General features: G+C 41.2%; 1 protein-coding gene across 4 annotated transcripts in view; it reads left to right on the top strand.

The window, feature by feature from the left end:
- The window catches only part of slc39a11 (solute carrier family 39, member 11), an 86,977-nt gene that overhangs the window by 13,199 nt on the left and 51,480 nt on the right, over positions 1-22,298 (top strand). For all 4 annotated transcript variants that reach the window (XM_027005079.3, XM_027005078.3, XM_027005076.3 and 1 more), the window contains one exon: positions 3,790-3,948. In XM_027005079.3, coding sequence (XP_026860880.1) covers positions 3,790-3,948 — 159 coding nt within the window. The remainder of the gene's footprint in view (positions 1-3,789; positions 3,949-22,298) is intronic.

The raw sequence follows: 22,298 nt of genomic DNA, 5'->3' as shown, positions 1-22,298 counted from the left end.
TTATTCTCTATTTGGTGCAAAATTATGTAAATTCATATTTCAGTCATTGACATGCCTAGTATTTTTATTTTGAGCTATTCTTAGTTTACATGTTTACATGGCTCCATTAGTCACATTAATCACAGAGTACACAACTGTAATCTGTGTTCCATGCAAGCCAACACAGTAGACTTTATGGAAATTGGAATAATGAAAACAAACAAAGCCTAGAAATGCATTAGATTTGGCAAAAAAGAAACTACTGCTGAAATGGCATAAATGCACCTGCTATTGATGGGGTTCTGCGGTCTGCTGGGTTTTCAGACTTTGTTTTCGAAGGTCACTAAAGTCACAGATTTAGGCGTTCTGCTATGCAATAAACTCCTTGATGTGCTTTGATCAGTAGTTTCATTTTTCAGTATGCTACAATATTGATATTTTATGGGTTTTGTTTCTAAAATCGTGGCACTCAGCAATTTGAACCAAAAATATAGGAGCATATGTTTTTAAGCACTTTGCTCCACCCTTTTGTTGTGTCACAAAAAGCAACCACAGGGACAAATTAGCTGTTAGCTGTTAGCAGAAGAAAGGGTTTCAAATAGTGGCATTTGGGTAAAGGTTCAGGAAAGATTTCATGGCGTCCTATCCTTTGTACAAGTATTAAATCCAGCTAAATCCTCAGAAAATGTGTTCCAAAAAACTGCCATAGTGCCTTTTACTGCCATGTTCATTACCAGGCACTTTGCATAGTTCAATTTAAATTTGTAAATTGTACCATTCAGCCAGTGTAAAATATTCTTCAGATTAAGAACACAGTTAAGCATAAAGGGACAGTTCACTCAGACAACAGAGGACAAACCTATTGTAAGCGCTGAACTGTGATGTATTCTGTGAAACCTCCCAAACCACCATTATGATGTGGTCAGTTTTCTGTGGTAACTTCTAGCATGAATTGTGGTGGATCTCCCAGAGAATGTTCCTGACCAGACGTCTTGTTTCTCTGCACACACATTCTCCATTCACATGGGAGTCCGTTGCTGGCACTGCACATTCAGCCAACTCACACGTCCTGCGTAAGCTGGACTGTGGTTCCATTACGAGACCATAGGCAACAGTAACTGAAATTGTACTGCAGCAAAAGGCCTTCAGTCACTCTCTGCTCCAACTTCAGTAACACTGAAGCAGTTTTGGACTTTGTAGCACTGGATATGTCTGCATTGTTTTGCATGTCATGTAAATGCGACTCAAAATGATCTAACATTGCATAAGGATTTTTTTGTTGCATTCTGACCTACCAAGGCAGTGTGGTAGGCTAACATTATATTTTGCTACACAGAAAGTAGAAAGTAGAAAGTGTTTGGTGTGTTTCAGTGCAAATACACACATGGGATGATGGGTTCTAATAAGATGATGCAAGGCGTTTCCGTCAGTTGGCATTAATTCCTCAGTGTCAGTATGGTATGTCCATATCCTCGCTACCTGTTAGTCCTGCCGAGCTCGCAAGCTACAGTTTAAAAAACAGCAGTTGGTCATAATTTTAACATTAACATGTAAGGCTAATGGCACATCACCCTGACAGCAACTAAACCAAGTGCCAGTTGGTTCTGGTTGCTGTTCACTGGTGCAGGATGTTGAATTGGGCAAGGTCCAAAAATGCCTGTGTGCTAGCCATTGGTTTTAAGCTTACCATTTTTACAATAAAACAAACAAACAAAAAAAATCATCATTAAACACACTTTCAGTATATACAGTCACGGATATCTACGTTATGTTTATGGATGTGTTACCATGCGTAACAAACTAATGACCTCGATAGAGAGTCGAGAAAAGCTGAACTCTGGATGATTGCTTCATAGTTCACTGCACAGCTTTGCATGTGCCCCTTGGTTTTAGCGCTGTGCAAAACATGGGGTGCATCCAGACCCCACGGACCCTCCTCCTTTTTCCTCTGCTTCTCGTAAAGAATTAAACAGAAACCCAACAGGCTCAGCCTGCTGGAGAGTGTTTTCACATTTCTTACAGGGGTTCCGGAAGCTGCTAGCCTCCTGTAGAAAAACAAGGTGGTTCTGAATCAAAATGTAATGGTTCAAATGAAAATCCTGCATGAGAAAGTGCTTCTTCATTCAAAACTGTTAAACTAGAAATATCTTTTTGCATGTTGGATAAATCTGACTATTAGCTTATATTAATTAAAAGACCAAGAACTCAGTCAAGTAAAACCAGTTCCTTATAGTAATGATGGACCCACATTCAAGTTTTTGTTTTAAAAACCTTTTTTTTTTCTTTCCACCAATTACTGACCATGTTCCACCCAATATGCTTACTAATGCAGTTAGTATTCCAGTTGGGCACAGGGTACACAGGCATCATTTGTGTTTGCTTATGTGTCAACTGACAGCAATAGTTTTCTAATAAAAAGATGCTGTGGTCTGAAGAGTGTGTTGTGGTGTTATGCTGGGTAGTTTAAGAGCTGAAGAGTACAAAGTCTGTTTATGATCAGGAAATCACCCTGGAACCTGCAGGGGTAAGGTACTGTTGCATACATATTGAAATGGTAATTTATCCTTTGTTTTCCATTGAAAAGGAGGACTTTTGAAGCTGCGTAATGTTGCTTTTAGGAATAAATTTGGGTTGAATATGAATTCTGGCATGTTAATGTTAATGTTAATGTTAATGTTAGTGAAAGCTAGTGAAAAGCTAGTTTCACTAACTTGTGTTAGTGAAGACGTAGCTACCCTCCTCTTAGGTTTTGCCTCTGTTTGTTGACAATGATTCTTATATTGGCGTGTCTAAGGTGATTTGTAGGAGAAAATGTCAGGACTCTGAGTGAAACGTAGTGGTGGTGTCTCGTATTCATTACTGGAAAGCCCAGAGGATAAATGAGCATGCATTTGATCATGGTTTGCCAGAGTGTGTTCATCTCTCTATGCCTGTGTGTGATGTGCCTGTAGCAGTGTCCTATAAATTATTCAGAACCCAGCCCTTCTGTCTATATGTCTCCACAGGCACCCAACTGACTGATTCTGTGTGTGTCTGTGTCTCTCTGTGTCTGTGCGAGTGTGTGTGTCTCTCTGAGTGTCCATGAATGTCTAAATGTGTGATTACTGGGAGTTAGAGATGTGTGCCAAAAGAATTCTCTAAGCAGTAAGCATTATTGTCTCCCTAGAACTGTCTACTCTGTTTTGTAATCTCTAACATGGGAATCATGATCTGTACTAATTCATTCAGTGCAAGAAGATTCTTTTTTGATTATATTTCATGTGAAATAATTTCAAACACTGTTATCTCTGTGTATGACCAGTATGGAAAACATGTATATTTCTGGGCAACACCCTCCAAGTTTTCACAATCCTACACCAGGGTGAGCAGGCATGAAGAAAAACAAGACTGATGTCTTTCTAATGGTGGAGTTGTTGTTGTTGTTGTTTTGAGTGGGCTCTTTACGAAGAGGTAATTTGAAAATGGAACAATGTTGTATGTATTTTTTTCTCCATTAAAGCGATTTCCAATCTGACCTTGACTCCCCCAGACTGTCTAGACAGCTGCTCCTGGCTTCCTGGCTTCTTACTTCAGGTGGTTGGGCTGTATTAGATGCTGAGACAGGACATAACTATAACAGGGGAACAGTGCCATAGAGAGAATCAAAGCTTGGCACCTGTCAAGGCCTATAGTTATCCTAAGTTTGAGTGGCCTGTGTGCTTTCCTTCAAGATAGTCTAGTCTGTGTACTCCTGATCCTTTGACTGCTTTGTGGGTACGTCTGTGTAGATGCACAGCCCCTAATACAAGTGCCCTCTGCTCACGTCCACAGGTAATGTTGGCCGCTTCCTATTGGTCCCTGCTGGCCCCTGCGGTTGACATGGCGGAGGAATCAGGGAAGTATGGGCCATTTGCATTCCTCCCCGTTGCTGTGGGTTTTGCACTGGGAGCAGCGTTTGTTTACTTTGCAGACCTGATGATGCCTTTCCTGGTGAGTTGTGCGTAACTTTCTTTATGTATTTTTTTGGAACTGACACGGAATGTTCCAGAATGATTCACCTTGTAACTAATATTGTAAAAGAAAAAAAATCCATCACTAAGACTAGAGTGGGTTGGCATTGGGGTGTAAAAGGGTGACTCCAGATTACTTTTGCAATCTTAATGAGAAAAACAACTGGTGTGCATTCGGAGTCTGGGAGGAATATGGACAATTTTGCCACCCAGGATGTTTGAATAGTATATATATTTTTATTGAAAATGTTAAATGGGGGTCAAAGGATTAACTTGGATAGCAGGAATGTTGAGATGAGGAAGGAGCTTCCAGTGATGGAGCAGCGAATTGAGGGCAAGCACTGGGAAGAGGCACCGGGCACAGGAGGAGGTGCTGGCACTAGGGACACGAGGAGGAGGAGGAGGAGGGTGTGACTTGCTGTTGCTTGTGCCATACAGTTTAAGCACTGGCTAATGATGACTCACTGAACCATCCACCCAACCCCTTTATTTCACTCTCTCTCTCTCTCTCTCTCTCTCTCTCTCTCTCTCTCTCTCTCTCTCTCTCCTATATCATTCTCAGGTACACACACTGACATGCATCCTAGATCTGCCACTTATACATATTGACTTCTCTTGCTGTCTGTCTCTCATGCTCTCTGTGTCGTTCTCTGACTCAGTCTGTCTGTAACTGTCTCTGTGTCTCTCGGTGTCCTTGCTTGTGATTTTAAAATTTTTTTTTAGGTATGTAGCCTCTTCTCATTGACATTTGAATCACATGTGCCATTTAAATTTTTATTACTGCCTTTCTCCTTACTATTTGGCTCTCAATGAATCCAGTGCCCTACATCTATGATAAAAAAGAATTAAATTTGATATTCTGTTAGGTTCTTTTAATAAATCGCAGACCTTAATTATTGTAGCTCCTCCTTGGCTAATTCAGCATTGTACATCTGATTCCGTCTCTAGCTACTTATCAGTTAAGGTTTATTCAGCTCTTGCATACGAACCCCCCTTTCCCATGGTACCACACCATGTACCATTGTGACAACTTGTCTGCTTCTTTTGCCCATTTGGCAAATGCAGTAGTAAGTAATAAATCACATCTCTCAAGTTCGCAGCGGCCTGCGCTATCTCCACAGGGCCAGCCGTAGTGTCGGGAAGTCGCATTGTAATCAGTATAAAATACAGCATGCTAGTTGGATGGTGTCTCTCTCCACCACTGCCCCTCCGCCGTGGTGTTTAGACAGCTGTTGGGGTCTCTTTTTACGGGCACCAATGCAAACATGATCTCAGGCGAGCGCAAAGAAGAAGGATCTGTGCCTGCCCAGCAACCCCCAGCAGAGCAATAACTGCCCCCCTTCCACCCCAACCCACCTCCGTGTATCCAGGATAACGTAGCTGGCCCATACAGTAGGCACTTGAGTAACGGGAAGGCAAGCTGTTGCAGGATGAAGTATCATGCACACACAACCTGAGGCATCTTTGTTCTAAAGACAGATTGAGCTTCCTAGCCAGCCTTAAACGAATTACTAATCAGATGAGCATAATGGTCAGATGGCATTGTAAAGCGGGAATATTGTGGGCAAGGATGGCATTTGTCTGGTTGGCCTGTAATGTTTGTGGAACCAGGCTCACATCCCTATATAACTATGTGGACAAGACTGCGTTGTCCAACATTTGAAGTTCCGTTTTGTTTTCGCGTCTCATTTAGCTAGTGTGAAAGATGCTGCCTAGATGTAACAAAAACATCAGTGCATCTTGTTTTTGTGTTTCATCTGGACAGGCTTCTAGAAAATGACATTTTCAGTGGCATTTTCATGTGCATTCATCTCCTCTGGCCTGGGTAATATGGTTGAAGGAAATGCAAAGTCATGTTCCTTGTATCTTGATTTACTTTGGGGTGGAAACAACAATTCTAAGAACCCGTAATAGTCTCAGCAGTGCTTGTGCAAAAACCCTATTAACCCCATTTAACCCTATATAAAACATTTCTCAGATACTTCAATTTTCTGTTGGATAAACACATTTCATATTATGTTTAGGCTACTGAGGTTCAAGTTATTTTGCACTTTAGTGTTGAGTCGTAGACAACATGGAGGGCATTGCAGTACAGTATAGCTCATTAGCCAGTGTGTTAACATGCCTTCCTCAAATTTCATTAGTGCCTGATGAGTTATTTTCTTCCCCCTGGGCCTCATAATGGAAACTGCCATATTATTTTTCCAGTTTGTTTGCCGCTTAAATGTAGTGCTGACACCAGTTTTTTTGCCTCTTGGTCTCAGCTTTATTTTTACTTCTCCAATCCCTTGCAATTATTTCAGAAAATAATGAATATTAGCTGTAACAAGAGTACAGCAGCAAACCTTTGTGCTCCAACTGGCTTTCAAAGAATGGTTGACATTTGTTTCACATTTACAGAATTTGGCCCAGGCACTCACATCCATGGTTCAGAGTGTAGGTAATTGTTAAAGCTTTATAGGTACAGATAACCTGTTGAACCTGGACCTAAACTCCTTCTGGTGATATTTAACCCCATAACTAAAGTAGAGTAGACCAGAAATGTTGGAAATAAAGGAAGCACCATAGTGGATACAGCTATAATGTTAAAAAGGCCTGCCTTTTGATTACTTCTGATTCTAGCTGGAAGTAGAATTGTTCTAGTACAACACCAGATGTGATGTGATGTCTGATGTTTGGGAATTGGAATGAATATATTCATATGGGCAATTGTTGTTTTTTTTTAATTAATTTATTTATTTTAAAAAAAATCTTCTTCTATAGGAAAACCTATGCAACTATGAAGAAGGACAGAAAGTTTATCGGACCACATATATTTCTTCCACTTGAGTAATTTTATATGTAAAATTCATCACATTATGTTCATTACACCATATTATGTGTTTCTTTGTTTGTTTGTTTTTTAACAAACATTTGTTTGACATCACTGTTGTTGTTTTCTGATCTTTCTACCCAAGCCAGAGTTCTTTACGTTTCAGTTTTCAGACATTGTGCCTCTCGATGCATCAAGCTTGGCTGCCTTATGCCTGCCACTAACACAGTGGATACCTGACTGTTCTCCTTCATGCTTTATTAGATGTGCCACGCTGTGTGCCAGGGTCTGTACTTTGTCACCATCGACCCCTTTGTGAAGTTGCATGCAAGCAGCATAATAATGGAATATAGCTAACAACGTTAGGATACAAATCAGGATACAAAAAAGTGACTATGCTGTTACAGTTATAGAAAAGACAGTAATTATATTACTGGTACATTTATAAACATGGAGATTATTAGCGGGGCCACATTACAACTTAATAAGGATCACTTGTTTCCTCTCTTCATTTGCACCCCCCCCCCCCTTTTTTTTTAATGGTTCCCATGACGGTTGTCGCATTGCACCAGCATCAGTATCAAATCTAGCCTGCATTTCTTTAAAAGTTTAAAATGTGTACCATGTGTTGTGTTCTTACCCAGGGGGCATCTGGGGTCTTTACTTTATTCCCATTCAGTTTGTGAGTGGAAACACACTATTTTTGTGAGATCTTTCTGGTGTGATTAGTGACTTTCTTTGCTTTGATTTCATTAAGACTCCATTTAAATGCCAATAGGTTGTTTTTTTTTTGTGAAAATTGGATTTGTTTCAGGTGGACACATTTGTTCATCGCAAACATGGAATTCATAGGGACATAAGATTTGTTTATCGTGATCATGAGATTTGTTTATTGTGAACTTGAGAACAAAATTTTTTTTGTGGATTTGCTTCCTATGATTTAATGTGTTAAGTAAAATGTAATTTATTGATGGAATTAATTAATTAATTAAATTTCCCTTTGTCTTCATGTGAAGACAAATCTTTAAAAATCTATAAATAAATTAAAATCTATTTAATATAGAAATCTTTTGGATTAGGTTACTGATGCATTTTTAACAAGTAACAAACATTCCTTATAAATTTTAAAGTTACCCTCCCAACATTGCTCATGCGGTCACAAAAATATTCTGTAAATACCTACTGAAGATGCTTCCCACTGGCTGAGCATTTAAGTCTGTAATGGCTGAATCACAACCTCAATGTCAGGAGACAATCCACTGACATGTGCACACTGAACACCTGAGCCAGGGCCACCTTGAGCATGTGGAAGGCCGACGTCCTTGTCCAAACTCCCTGTGGGCCCTGTAAATCAGCCATTCCCGCAGTCTGACCTGTACAAGCTGACCCGAAGGACCTGTCTTTTTTTTCTTATTTTATTTTACACACTATTTTTACCCTGCTTCCACATACTCAATTAGGTTTGCTTTCATCTGTCTGCATCAAAGTGTGCGCTGCTTCTTCTTAGGACTGGGGAGTCCTGCTGAGCTTTGACAAATGGCACCCATGAAAATCTTAGAATTTCCACTCTGTTTATCCCCTCAGCCTTGAATTGCTGCGACCTCTGACGCTGAGGGGAGCCACACCCTGTGACGCTGAGGGGAGCCACACTCTCTGATGCTGAAGCTGTTCTGTGCAGGGTTCTCTAAACACTGGCCAATCGCTCCAGTTTCCACAGAAAACACTCCCAGCGTTCTCCATCTCTTTAAATAAGGCCAGTTTAATTCCACCTGTTCCACACCATTAGGACAAATCAAAGTAACCTGGACATCCAGGCGATGAGTCTTACAACCCAAAGTTCACCAAAATCAGAGGCTGCCACAGTTGCCGTGCTCATAGCTTAATTATGGCTAATTTCACGCAGAAGAAGAATTCAGTTAGGTTGGTGTGTTTTGCAGTGAATTGTTATTCTGCATTTGCTTAGTGTGATCAGATGCCTTTGAGGGCTGCTACTGACATCATAAAAGACAAGATCATATCAAGGGTTAACATCGTATCAAGTGTATAAGACCTTTTAGTGAAGTTCAACTCTAACGGCCCGAGTGCCGCAGAACAAGGATCAGGATGTGCAGAATTGCTCGACAGAGACAGATGGTTATTGACGAACATTGACGACATCGGCACTTATATCTAACACAAGTGGTGAACACAAACACAGGCATTGAGACTGTGAACAGAGGCACAAACATAAAGTTGGAACAGGAACAATGACTGACAATCATGTACACACTGACAATAACTTTAAATAACTACAAACATGACACAAGTAAACGGATGCAGGTGTGTGCTTAACAACGTAGGCATGGTTACAAATAATACAGTTAACGACGCACTCCCACTGCATGTGGCAGTCCATATCATGTGACCAGTGGAAGGGGAGCATTCTGTGACAGTACCTCCTCCCAAGGGGCGTGGCTCCTGACATGTCCATCCCCAGGATGGCGAACCCCAGGCTGCTGTGCACATACACACACAAAACAAAGACGACAAAGCCTGGTGCCCACCCAACACAGGGCAGGCTAGGCGCCACCAAGAAGGAAGGTCTGTCAGTTCATGAGGGGGAAAAGCAAAGTCCATGCCTCTCCCAAGGCAGTCCAGTACGCTCCGTAACAATGTGTGGATGCGCCAATACACACAAAAAAGGGCGCAAGTACATACAAATAGACACACCTGTACACACACAAAAAGGCACTTCAGTGCAGCACCCGCTGGAAGCGCAGGTGCTGGAGGTGTGTCCCTGGCCTCAGTGGACACACAAAGGGGCATATCCGCCCTGGCTCTGAACATACTACTCTTCAGTATGGTCCTCCTGTTGCCTGCCGCCCAAGGAGAGCCCCAGAGGCAGTCCACCTCCTGGGCTTTGGGCAGACCCATCCAGTATTCCTGGCGTGTCCACGAAGGAGGAAGAACCTGGGCTCTATCCTCGCTATCCAGAGACCTAGCTGACTCCAGCAAAGCGTCTTCACCACAGTCCCCTTGGAGGCCCTTGGCTCTCCGTGGTCCTGGCTCAGTAGCCCTAGCCCCCCCAAGAAATTCCAGGGAGTGTTCCCCTCCTCCTCCAGAGTGGATGCAAATGCCCTGGATATTGGGTCCTCTACCCGATATCCAGGGATCCAAACAGCAGCTAGGTGTGCCCTCAAGCAATCCCTGTAGGAGATCCATTTCTCATCGAGCGAGTAGATGTCCCATTGTGGTCACTCATTCTGTAACGACTCGAGTGCTACAGGGCAAGGAGCAGGATGTACAGAATCTCTCAACAAAGACAGACGTTTATTGAGGAACATTGACAACATCGGCACTCACATCTAACACAAGCAGTGAACACAAACACAGGCATTGAAACGGTGAACAGAGGCACAAACATGAACTCGAACAGGAACAATGACTAACAATCATGTACACACTGACAAGGGTTTAACTAACTACAAACGTGACATGACTAAACTGATGCAGGTGTGTGCTTAACAACATAGGTGTGGTTACAAATAATACAGTTAAGGACAAACTCCCACTGCATGTGGTGGGTCATTCCATGTGATCAGTGGAAGGGGAGTGTTCTGTGACAAACTGATCAGTCAACATGCCAGTCATCTTTTTTTAAACCTGTAGTGAAACCAGTATTAAGTTGTGTTGCGGGATGTTTTGAATTAAAATAAATGTAGCTGTCTTAAGCTTCACTGTGAATGAATGAATGAAATTTCAGTTTACTTAGAGCAGGGGTTTCCAACCGAAGCCTTTAAAACTGCAGCCCAGCAGACTCTGGCATTCACCCTCATTTAACACTCCAGGTTCAGCTCACTCTAGGTTCAGCTCATGTGTTATTCCTGGTGCATGCTTCACAAAGTTATTCAGGCCCCCACAGATATTGAAAATGTGAGATACACTAGAATCATATCACATACCACAGGTATTGAAAATGTGAGAGAATTATCTAGAGTCATCACACATACCACAGATTTCTTTTTTTTGGCCTGTAGTCGCTCACCAATTGTTTTGGCCACAACAGGATGGAGCACACTTACAGACCTGATTAATTGGACCTGATTAATTAATTCGACATGATTAATCAGTTACTCTCAGACCCTGGTATTTCTCATGAGCAAAGTGACTTTATAGCAAAACAAACATGATGGATGAATCAAAGGAACTAGCTTCACTAGTTGTGGCATTTTGTGGTGAGAATTTTTTTAAATTAAAAAAGGAGCTTTTTACTGCCGTGCCTATAGGACAAGAGGAAAAGTCTAATACCTTAAGCAGTGCGTCCCACCAAGACCTTTGCCAGCCCTGGCTTAGAGAGAACAAAACACATATAGTCTCTCTGTCTTTCTAAATTCATCATTTCAGCATGTCCCAGAGAGGGCTACTTAGTTACATAGTTCCTTTTGTATCATGGCAACAGAACATTACCTGTAGTTATTACACTTTTTCCTTTTCAGTTAATTGTCATGAAAATATATGAACAGAAAATTGATTTAATCCACATTCTGTTGACCCAGCCACTCATTGCTGAGGTTCTAGGTAGCTGGGTTTTGTGCGAATAAACCTCAAAGAGGAGCATGTTGTTAATATCTGGTATCAACTCATGTTGCAGTATTAAATCATTGTATATCCTGTAGTGCTAGAGAAATGCATTTCCATGGGGACAATATGTTCCAAAATGTAATAACTGATTTAATGTCTCCTGCTGTCTGGAGGCGGCCAGAGGATTATGGTTGTTTACATTTTCCATTATACAGTGGATGATTTAATTAAATGAAAAGGATAGCTAACAGTAATTGAACCTACAGCCAACCCAACCTATGCAGCCTATGCATGCTGAAATGTATTGTGTAGTAAACCATTTGCTGGTGGGTTTAATTCTGTATTCTACATTTTATAACAGTTCATTTGTTTTCATGATGCCAAAAAAACTTGTCAGACATCAAGCAGGAGGGGCCAAAAGCTATACTGGAATAGTTGAGCACAGCACCCAAGAGTGAGCCAAAGAATGCCAAAACATCCAGATTTAACAGCATGGAATGCTCATTCATGCTAAGAACTCTACTCAGCTGTCTCCAAGTAACTGGCCAACAGCCAGTCAGAGTGGACTGTGTCTACCTTCTGTAAGTGACAAGAGGGCATGAGCGCTCTTGGTGCATGTATTGATATTATTAGAGTCTCCCAGACAGAGACCACCTATAGGCCCAGCACTGTGTAAGGTTAAAGAGGCCTGCAGGGTGGCTTTCTGAGCAAATAAAAATGAGTTGTGTCAAACTCCCCGCACCCCCAAGAGAAAAGCAGCTTATTAGAGAGGAGCGCCATTTCCAGCAGGTCATTCATAATTCACGCAGAGCTATAGCTTTGGGCCTCATTCACTCCTTCATTCATATGGATGTCTTTTTAAACACTGTGTATGATAACAGGCAGGATGGCTCGGGGGGTGGGGGTGGGGGGATAGCAGCAAGCAGGGTCGGTTTGTTTCCCTCTGGATAGTCATATGCTGCTGAACTGTCAGTGTATATCTTCTGCCTAATGGATGTAGACATGCACACACCTGTGCTGTACCTCAGCCAGCAGTATGCGACTGGGAACTGATGATTTGGGGGAAAACAACAAGTGGAAAAGAGACACATGAATCTCAGTGTGCTATAGAGAACACAGAGAAAGGTGGAAACTGAAAGGCAGGATAAGACAAAGCCAGATAATCGAGTGGTGTTATCCGTCCAATGATTGACTCTGGGCCTCCCCTCTTCCTTTATGGGCTGGAAATAGCTTAAGATAGCCTTCCTTCTCCTAGCAGCTGGTGTCTTCTTCAATTACTATAAGAACATACTATAAGAATAAAAACATTTTTATTAAATTGAATATTTTTTGTTGTCTGTCAGTTAATTACTGCATAAAGTAAAAAAAGATGAATTTCACATCTATTCTATTCCATTTTTCATGATTAAACACACACACACAAGGAAGAGGATCCAATTCAAGAGGTTTTATTTATGAAGATAAAACAGATTCATGGGGGCAGGCAGGTAATCGTGGTCAGTTGTACCAATGTCGAAAACACGGGGCAGAGTCCGGGGAGTGTCCAGGGGTTAGGCGGGAGACAAGGTCTAACAAACAGGCGGAAGTCAAAAACCAGGGAGTCAGACAAGATTCGAGAACGCTCAGTATGCACCATGGAGTAACAATACTTTGCGATGTGAACGCGGGAGGAGGGAAGCTTATAAAGGGGGGCAGTGATGAGGAGAATGAGGATCAGGTACGTGCTAGAACTCTGGTGAATCAGATCACGGGTGTGTGCGAGTAGGCGTGGCAGTGTGGGGCTGAGTGTGGTTCCTGGGGTTCGTAACACCTATTCTATGTATTGTCACTGCAGGGCTACTTAGGGAATAGGCCCTAATCTGAGATTAATAGACATATTAATCTTGTAAATGTAAAATTTGTTTGAACTGTATTATGTTTATTTAATGATAGTTGTTTCTTTACATTTAAAGCATGTTCAATTAATACTTTCACAACTTTCAGCCATTTTATTGGACAGTGCAAAGGCCAAAGGTTAAAGTTTTGTTTAAAACTCACATCTAGAATCTCATATACTCATATGCACCCTACAGCCGTCCATAGCAGAACTCCATTCCAGTATCGTCAGGATAGCAGTGGTAATGGTTTTGCCCTGTCAAGGGCTCTGCTTCTCTTCGATCTGCTCACCTCTCCTGGACTAACACGTCAGAAGTTTAAACACACAGTTGGGCTGAGAATTGGAAATGGTTTATTATAAATAAATTATTACAACAGAGCTGTCGATTCTCTGCTGCATGAAATTGAGTTGACTCAGAACTCTTAAATCTGGATCATCCATAGTTTATGTGCCTCTTTTTGAATGATAAAGATATTAAATGAAGAATTGTTTTCAGCCTGAGCAAGCTGCATATTTTCTGTATAAGGGCTGAATAATGAGGGCTCCATCATGTTTCACATTCATCGCTGTACGTTACTTTCATTGTGGTTTGACAACCTTGGCAGTATTAATGCATGCACTCCATGCAAGAGCAGGGAACATTGGTTTGAATTGGTTCTAGCCCGGCAGGCTCCCCCCTGGCCCTCAGACATGACCACCATTGGCTTCATGCCTGTTTGTCTGTGTAGGTGAGATGTAGAGCCCACCTGCCCAGAGTGCCCTGGCCTGTATCTGCAGTGCCTAAGAAGTCCTCCCTCTGCTCACTCTCATTACCCTTATCTGCAGGGGGTGGTTGGGCTGCTAATAGATGGAGCAGTGAGGGGCTTCCGAGAAGTACTGTTGGATTTCATCTGCAGACCTTCGCCAGCAATCATGTGCCTGGTGTCTGGCGAGGAGTCGTGTAGGGCCAAGGTTCACTCACTTTAGACATCTTGGCGGTTCTCCCTCACGGCAGGCTTCTGCACCCAACCCTTCCCTAGACCTCTTATAGGAGTGCTTACATTCCATGCTCCACATCTGCAGGTGGCCCTAAAACACTTGGGCGGAGTGTGTACAGAGACAGCTAGTTCATGAAAGATTTAGATTCCATTAGAGCTCCTCACAGATGTAGCCTTTAACCCAATCCCAGCAGTCCAGGAGGTGGCGGAGGATGTGTCTATGTGCGCATGTGTGCATGTATGCAATTGTGCATGTTTTCCTGCAAGTGTATATCTATCCAGACTATCTTGCCACTTTTTACTCATCATGTTTCTAGTTCACGTTTGCACTGCCATGTTCAATTTCGTCCCCACTTGGCCATAGATGGCTCGGGTGAGTCTCACTTGACGACAAGCTCGCGGCAACAAGTGCCATGACAACCGCCTCCCTCTGTAGCAGATGGCAAAAGACAATTCTAATGTATCTGTAATCAGCTTTTCCATCCACTGACTTGTGCAGTGGTATCAGTTCCCCCGCCAAACATACATGCATGTGAATGAGTCGTGCAGCCTGGAGGTGAGGCAGCCAGTGTGGGAGAACTGAACAGTATTCAGGTTTTTACCTTAAAAGAACTAAGAACTTGGGTGGATTCTGCAAATTGTGGGACCATTCTGTGTGGAGCAGAGCATGCGTGGATACATGCACAAATAGCAGTATGAGATTATTAGTGATGAACACTGGGCAACCAGGTTAATGCACCTTGAGAGAGACTTAAATTGTGACAGCAAGATGCTAGCAAGACCAAGGTCAAGGGTTTAATTCTGTACCAGCACATATGCTGTTGAATATGATAAATGATACATATATGTAAGTTGGTGAGAATAACTTTGTCTGCCAAGTGCTGTAAATGTTTACAACATCTGATAACTTTAGGTTTAAAAGTTGAGAGCTGCTAGATAGAAAAACTTTGATGATAATTTCAGTGTGTATTTTGGGTGAAAAGCACACTTAGGCATACACACGTGCAAACACACCACTTGTCCATGTTTTTATTTTTTGCAGTTTTGTTGGCCAGCTGTATCTCATCCCAATATAAGTGACTGAAAGCGAAAACATCTCCCTCGCACTCACTCTCTCATATAGCCACAGGATTAGTATTTTATGTGTCATGGTGCTCTTTGTTATCCAACAGCTGGATAGTTTTTTTATGGCAAAAAAATGCTGCTACTAATTATTTCTGCTTCAAACGTATTTAAATTTCTTTACATTTCTTTATGTTTTTCTGTGCATTTACATGCTCCAGTATGCCAGTGTTGGTGTTAGTAAATAAAACCTGATAGCATTATGCCCTACCATGTCAGGCTAACTGATCCCCACTGCCATGTCATGCTGCCTGATCCTCACTACCATGTCATGTTGACTGAACCCCACTACCATGTCAGAGAACATGGTACAGAGAATATGTGAGAGAACAACCTTTGGGGGGGGGGGGGGGGGTTCCAGAGAGAAGAGCAGAGAATTGCTGAAAGTATGGACTGAAATTGTGCTGACGCATCATTTGAATGTACCTGTGTGTATGACCATGTTAACATTCACCATGTAGTAAGCACATGGAATACTAAAGTTTGCAGGAAGTGCGGCTTACAGACACTCGAAGAGATTGTTGCTGTTCATCAGAAGCGTGTTACAGGCATTGTGCTAAGAAAAGATGTTTTCAGTGAGTGACTGTGCACCTAGTTGTGGTGAGCCAATTAATATGCATTTGTTTTTGTGTGTGTGAGGTAGACTTAACCTGTAGAAAGATAAGGTATGAAACTGTTTTGATTTTGTGTTGTGTTCATAAGACTACTATGCAGGGGACCTTCTGTCTCTAAGTGGCTAATGCCAATTAAAAGAGTGGGAAATTTTCACCTTTTTTTGGTGGTGTTTATGCAGTTCGTGCCTCAAATTTGGCATCCTCAAAAGGATTTGTTTCCATTTTTGCTTTAAACCAACTTGTTTGGAGGGTTCGTGCATGTGAGTTTACATATGACATTGCTAAATCATGACTAATGCAAGTAGGAGCAAGTAGGCGTGTTGCTTAGTGTTTCTGCATAAACGTGTGTGTGCTAAAACTGGTGTATAAAAAAGAAAAAAATACAGCATGACGTGACCTAAACAATATGCACTCTTTTTACTGTTTACATTAATGGCATTTAGCTGACACTTTTATCCAAAGTGACTTACAATTATGACTGAGTACAACTTGAGCAACTGAGGGTTAAGAGTCTTGCTCAGGGGCCCAACAGTGGCAATTTAGCAGTGGTGGGGCTTAAACTGGTACCCTTCTGATTACTAGTCAAGTACCTTAACCACTGAGCTACCACTGCCCCTGTTTATTGTTAAGTACTTACAGAAACTCATGTTTAATCTGTCTAATTAGATGAAACAGCCTTGCTAAATCAACAAGGTTAAAGTTAGGAATACACATTTGGGTATGTACTTTCTCCAAGATCTCTAGAAGTATGTAAACTGGCAGGTGCTTCTTTTTGTATACACCCATGATAATGTTAATGATTGCCTTGGCAGCAACATTGAAAAAAATGGCAGAGGAAGGCAATTGTTAACCACGACTTCTTAGTGGTGTCATCTCTTCACACATCTTGCATCTCTAATCATGTACTTAGAATCATCTTAGAGTCCTCTCACCCTACTAATTATTCTCTGCACTAGTGACACTTGGCTTGCGAGCTGCACATATTCACACGTATTTTGTTTTTCGTCTAGTGTCATTTTGATGGCTGTGAGAATACCGAACCCTCCTGGCCACCTTTTCTTTTTTTTGCAGCATTCATTTCCATGTGAAGATGTGCACATAATCACACAATACATGGCAGTTTAAGCACAGTAGCGTCTTTAAAATTACTTCAGAAATTAGTGGAAAAATTTCAATTTTTATAATTTTGAAGGAAAAGTGAGTTATTAGGGTAATACTATGAGGTAGTTTTTGACATTATATGAATTACTTTAAGGAATATTATGAATTTTCCTAGATTATCACCTGCGCCAAAGATTAGCATATAGCATATCTCTAAAACCTCTGACTAGCAGAGTTTTGCAGAGAGTTGGTGAATCAGGTGTGTTTGAGCAGGGCACACAGATCTACACTGTAGTCCTGCTGCAAACATGAATTTAGCACTGGAGCATGAGCTGAATCAGAATCTTCTGGCTTTCTACCAGGAGATGGACTTGTCAGTAGCCTTACTTGAAATTGAGTATCTGTAATGACACTTTAACCAATAACATTACTAAAAAGAAACACGTCACCTCTGGAACATTTGGCCCTGTTGAGAAACGATGAGCAAATTGAGGTAATGAAAAAATCTCAGCTTTAGAAATGCTTTATGTTGTACTTAATATGGGACTAAAAAAGGATTTTAAAAATGTGGGTAAAATATTGGCATTTTGGCATTCATTTCTGATGTCCTGTTTCAGTAAAGGTGACCTTTTCAAAATGCTCATACTTATTAATCACTATGGGGTCATCAAATGAAATAAACAGGAGGTAGACCGTCATGAAGTAGACTGTGGCTTTAAAGTAGTAATGACCTATTTCTGTTGCTATGACGATAATTAAGAAGAAATGGCAAAGAGCATGAACAACAAGCAAAAACATGATCCACAGGTCCCAGTGGAGATGCAGACGGCTGGCACTCACGATCAGCCAGTGTCCAAAGTTAACACCCGACCTCACTTTATGCCAGCAAGCAGCTGGAAGGGTGGTTACCAGAAAGCCAACTTTTGAATGTAAATGCTAGCAATTTGCTAAGCGCAGGTACAGTTGGTGAAATAAGACATTTGTGAAAACCCCAGTGCAAAAAGCAATCTAATCCTTAACTTTAAGGTATGTGATACTTGTTATAGGTTTTTTCCTGGTGCCAAGAAATTAAAGTAATTTAATTTCCGTCTTATTGATAAATGGTATTACAGTAATATTATAAATCCTGTCATGGTGTGAAATGGTGTTGCAGTAATATAATTCGTATCGTGTTTAGCGATCATTTGATTGATGGGTCAGTAAAGTGAGGATTTATCTGATGAACTTCATAGAAAAGTAATTATCCCACTAATAAAGAAATGTAACATGGTAGTCAAGATGGGGTACTTGGCATAAAGCCGTGTTCATGTAAACGCATTGTTTGCAATCTTGCTGTGACTTTGATGTCCGCATGCCTTTGTAAACATCAAGTCAGATTTAATGCAAACATTTTTAGTTATATCAAATTGGCGGTTTTCATGTTTCATTCATGTGCACTGTAATGATAGACACACAGCCTGCCTGCTGTGGGTAATAGACCTGGGCCAGGCCCAAGAACCTGGGGTGTTGGAGGACCGGGGCACACTCATCTCTGGGGGCCTCTGAGCTGACATGGGTGGAAGGCAGCCTGCTCAGCCTCCAGCCATCGAGGACGAATGTGACCAGGTTAGAGCAGGGCGACGTGGAACAGGGAGACTTCAGTGACCTTGCTGGATGGAGTCTTGTCCATAAGGACCCTAGTATGCCTGCAGTCACACAGACAGGGTACCTACAGAGACCCCTGCAGGACAAGAACTGAAACACACATATGCAGTATGGAGTCTTTTAAATAAAGTGGTATTTGTTATATGATGAGACATGGGTTATTTTGTCAGCATTACATATATCAACAATATCAACAAACAAAATCTACAATGCCTGTGTAATAATCACCATGATAGAGCCATTACCATCTGAAATCTGTATGCTTCTAGTTTTGTCAGCATAATGGACATTTAGTAAAACTATCAGGGGAGAGTCTCTTGTATGTGTGAATGATCAATAAGCATTTAGATATTTCTTAATTTAAAAAAAAAGAATGATGGAAGTGTAACTGTCCTTTCCAAGTAAATGTTTTCTGTACCAGTAGTGCAATGAAATAAAACCTTGCATATTAGTCAGTTTTCTGTTATTATTCTGTTATCAAATAGCCTCAAATACCAATTCACTTTCAGCCAATCAGACTGTGTCATTCTGTGCCAATGATATACAGACAGTCAGGATCAAGTTCCAGTGTAAATCCAAATTCCGACATATGTCGTCCAACAAAGTGTCCCTCATAGTTAATAGTTCATGGTTATTTTACAACAGTACATTGCGACATTGATGTGACCTCTATTGTTGCACGAAGTATTTGGGCAAAATATCAGATTAGGGGCCTTGTTCAGTTGGCACTTCTGCCTCTTTCTTCTGACCTGCCACTCCTGTCATAAAAGGTCGATTGCCAAAGATGCCTACTTTTGACCCTGTAAACCCACACCTACCCTGGCAGCTGGCTAAGGTTGATTTCGGTGATGGTTGATTTCGGTGGCTGTGGTTTTTGCTTTGTACGCTGCCTTCTCCCTTAACTTTCCCTTAGCTCCCTTAATGACTTTGAATATGACTAACATAGCATAATATGATATATGTAGTACCTTTCAACAATTTATGGAAATTAGTTATTTCTTAATCATGTAATTTAATAGTTTACTCATTCTGTAATATCTTTCTTATAAAAATGAGAGCATTTAGACCATTTCAAATAGTCATGCTGTGATGATGACACTGAACCTCTGAGAAAAGCATTTATAATCATTATAATTTATAATTTAAATATTATTATAATTTGTTATACAATTTTTACATTTTCTTTGCATAAACCTGATGAGTCAGATTGTAATACTACTCTGGCTTTCTGGTAAAGGGGTCGTGCTTGATCTAGAGTGAGCCAGTCAGTAGAGCCCAGCATCCTGCTCTGGCGCACAGAAGCCCTGTTCTTGACTTCTAATGACTTCTCCATTCCCACAGGGAGAGAGTGGGAGCCATCGTTAATGTAAGAGCAGCTGAATTCCAGCCTGTGGTCCCGCGTGCTTATTTCTGTATATGCCTTAGCATTCCCTGGCCATGGGAAAATAAACGCTCACTCAAGTGCCATGCATGTTGACTCCTTGTCCCCTCATTCGTGAAGTATATACTATTTTACTTGCTCCTATGGCCCTTGTTTTCTGCACTATTTGCGATGTCATCAGTCGCTTTTCTTTTGAATAGCTTTCAGTTCATTCGCTCCAGTCTCCCTCGTGCTTGTTGGCCTGGAATCTGTTGGTTCAACACTTCATGACAGTTTAAAAGGCCTCTCCTGTTTTTTTTTGTTGTTTTGGGAATATATGTGTTTATTTGTTTTATTTATTTTTTATTTTTTTGAAGGGAGTACATACATAAAGGTCATCTGAATTTTTTACAGTATCTGTGAAGTTCTTCTAAATAGGTCATTGGAAAATGAATTAAGCCTGTTTAAAGCAGGTATCAGCACCTCTTGCTATAAATATATTAGAGTAGTTTCTACTAAGGGACTATTACTGTAGCTTATTACAGTTCATAGTCTGATGATGAAAAGCATAAGGTGTAACTTTCATTTGAAGAATGCGGACCGGGTGTTGCATTCAGTCCAGCTGCCACTCAACTGTCCTCAGGTATGCGTTCACGGATGAGAAATCATTCTATGGGTGTTGAACAATGCGAGAAGTATCAGCGTTATGGTTTAAAACACATTTGTAATACAATTGTTTTCTGTTTATTTTGAAAATTGTTTCATTTCACGAAATGTCAGCTGTGCCGCATTAATCATTCCAGCATCATTTTACAAAAGATAAGCACGAACATTTTCTGATTCCTGTTTTTAGGAAACTATTATTTAGTAAATGAAGCAAGGACTAATAATTTTGGAGTACAGTTTCAAGAAGTGGTGGCGACAAAACCAGCCATTTCTCAAAGTGGTGGGAAAATGTTCCCAGCTTTCCCAGTGTAAATTATGCCTATGGTCAAAAGCCCCAACGTTCATGTTTCAGAAGGTCAGTTTATAGGTGCTGTTCTTCTCCTTACATGGAACTATAGTCTTTGATTCTCTTATCAGTGGGTGATGATGCAAGTGGACACTGTTTTGTGCGTGCGTGCATGCAACAGTCTGTGTTCTTAATGAGATGAATCATTAAAGGTGACAAGTAACTATGCATTAAATCTGTAACATGTAAATGTTCTGCTTGTGAAAAAGTATGCCAACACTTCATAATGATGTTCAGGGCAATATGACTTTTATTATGTATTTTTTGCTTCTCTTTGTAATTATAAATCCAGAGCTTATTTTTCCCCCAAATTAAATTCTGATGTGTATGAATTCAAGTGAAGCATGCAAGTGGGTTTGTGGGTGGATGAGTGGTGTATCTGTGACTTGTTTGGGAGCATGTGTGCTGTAACGGCCCGAGTGTCGCAGGCCGTTGAGCAGGACGCACAGAATCCCTTGACTATGTGAAATATTTAATAACATAAAACATGAAGAACACTCGTGGCCTCACGCATAATAACACTAATGGACAGGAATACACAAACAGTATAAACAGTAACAACGACAACATAAAATGATACAAACACTGGTTTACACTAACAGTGGCTACATACTCATTGACACTAACATTCTACACTGACACTAACAATGACCGACCATGAGGCCCACACTGACAGGGACATACACTCAACGTTAACCCCGTGCAGGTGCGTGCCATCATGGAGGGCGTGGCAAGAAACGTAAATTCCCCTCCATTTGGCAGGCCATACCATGTGACTCAATTTTTTTCTCAATTTTTTGAGAATTTATTTCAGTTTTATTTTACTTCATCTTGAACAGTACGTAAATTTGATAGCTTTCATGACAGAATGTGTAGTTACACTTAAGTTGTGGTAGTTTGGTATTTATTGACCAGGTTCCTAATAATATTGTCTGTTCTTCCTTTCCCCCGTGTAGGTGTCTCACTCTCTTGTTCTCTTTCCCTCTCATTCTCTTTTCTTTCTCTCTCTCTCTCCTCCCTTTCACTCTCTCTCATTATGTCTCACTCTCACTTGCTCTTCTGCATTCTGTCGCTCTCTTTCTGTACTGGGTGATCACCCCTGGCCTGTTCCAGGTTGCCTCCTTTCTAATGTGTGCGTCTGCACGTTTTATTTGCACCTGGCTCGTGTTCACTTGATGAGCTTTGTCGCTTGCGCTGGCTTTTGCGCCACATGACCGTGATCCCGTGGTCCCCCCAATGCCTGGCGCCACAC

Source organism: Electrophorus electricus, chromosome 15, assembly GCF_041902795.1.
Source record: "Electrophorus electricus isolate QZ-2024a chromosome 15, ASM4190279v1, whole genome shotgun sequence".
Taxonomy (NCBI): domain Eukaryota; kingdom Metazoa; phylum Chordata; class Actinopteri; order Gymnotiformes; family Gymnotidae; genus Electrophorus; species Electrophorus electricus.
The sequence above is the reverse complement of the archived record's forward strand: the minus strand, read 5'-3'. Positions and strand labels throughout refer to the sequence as shown.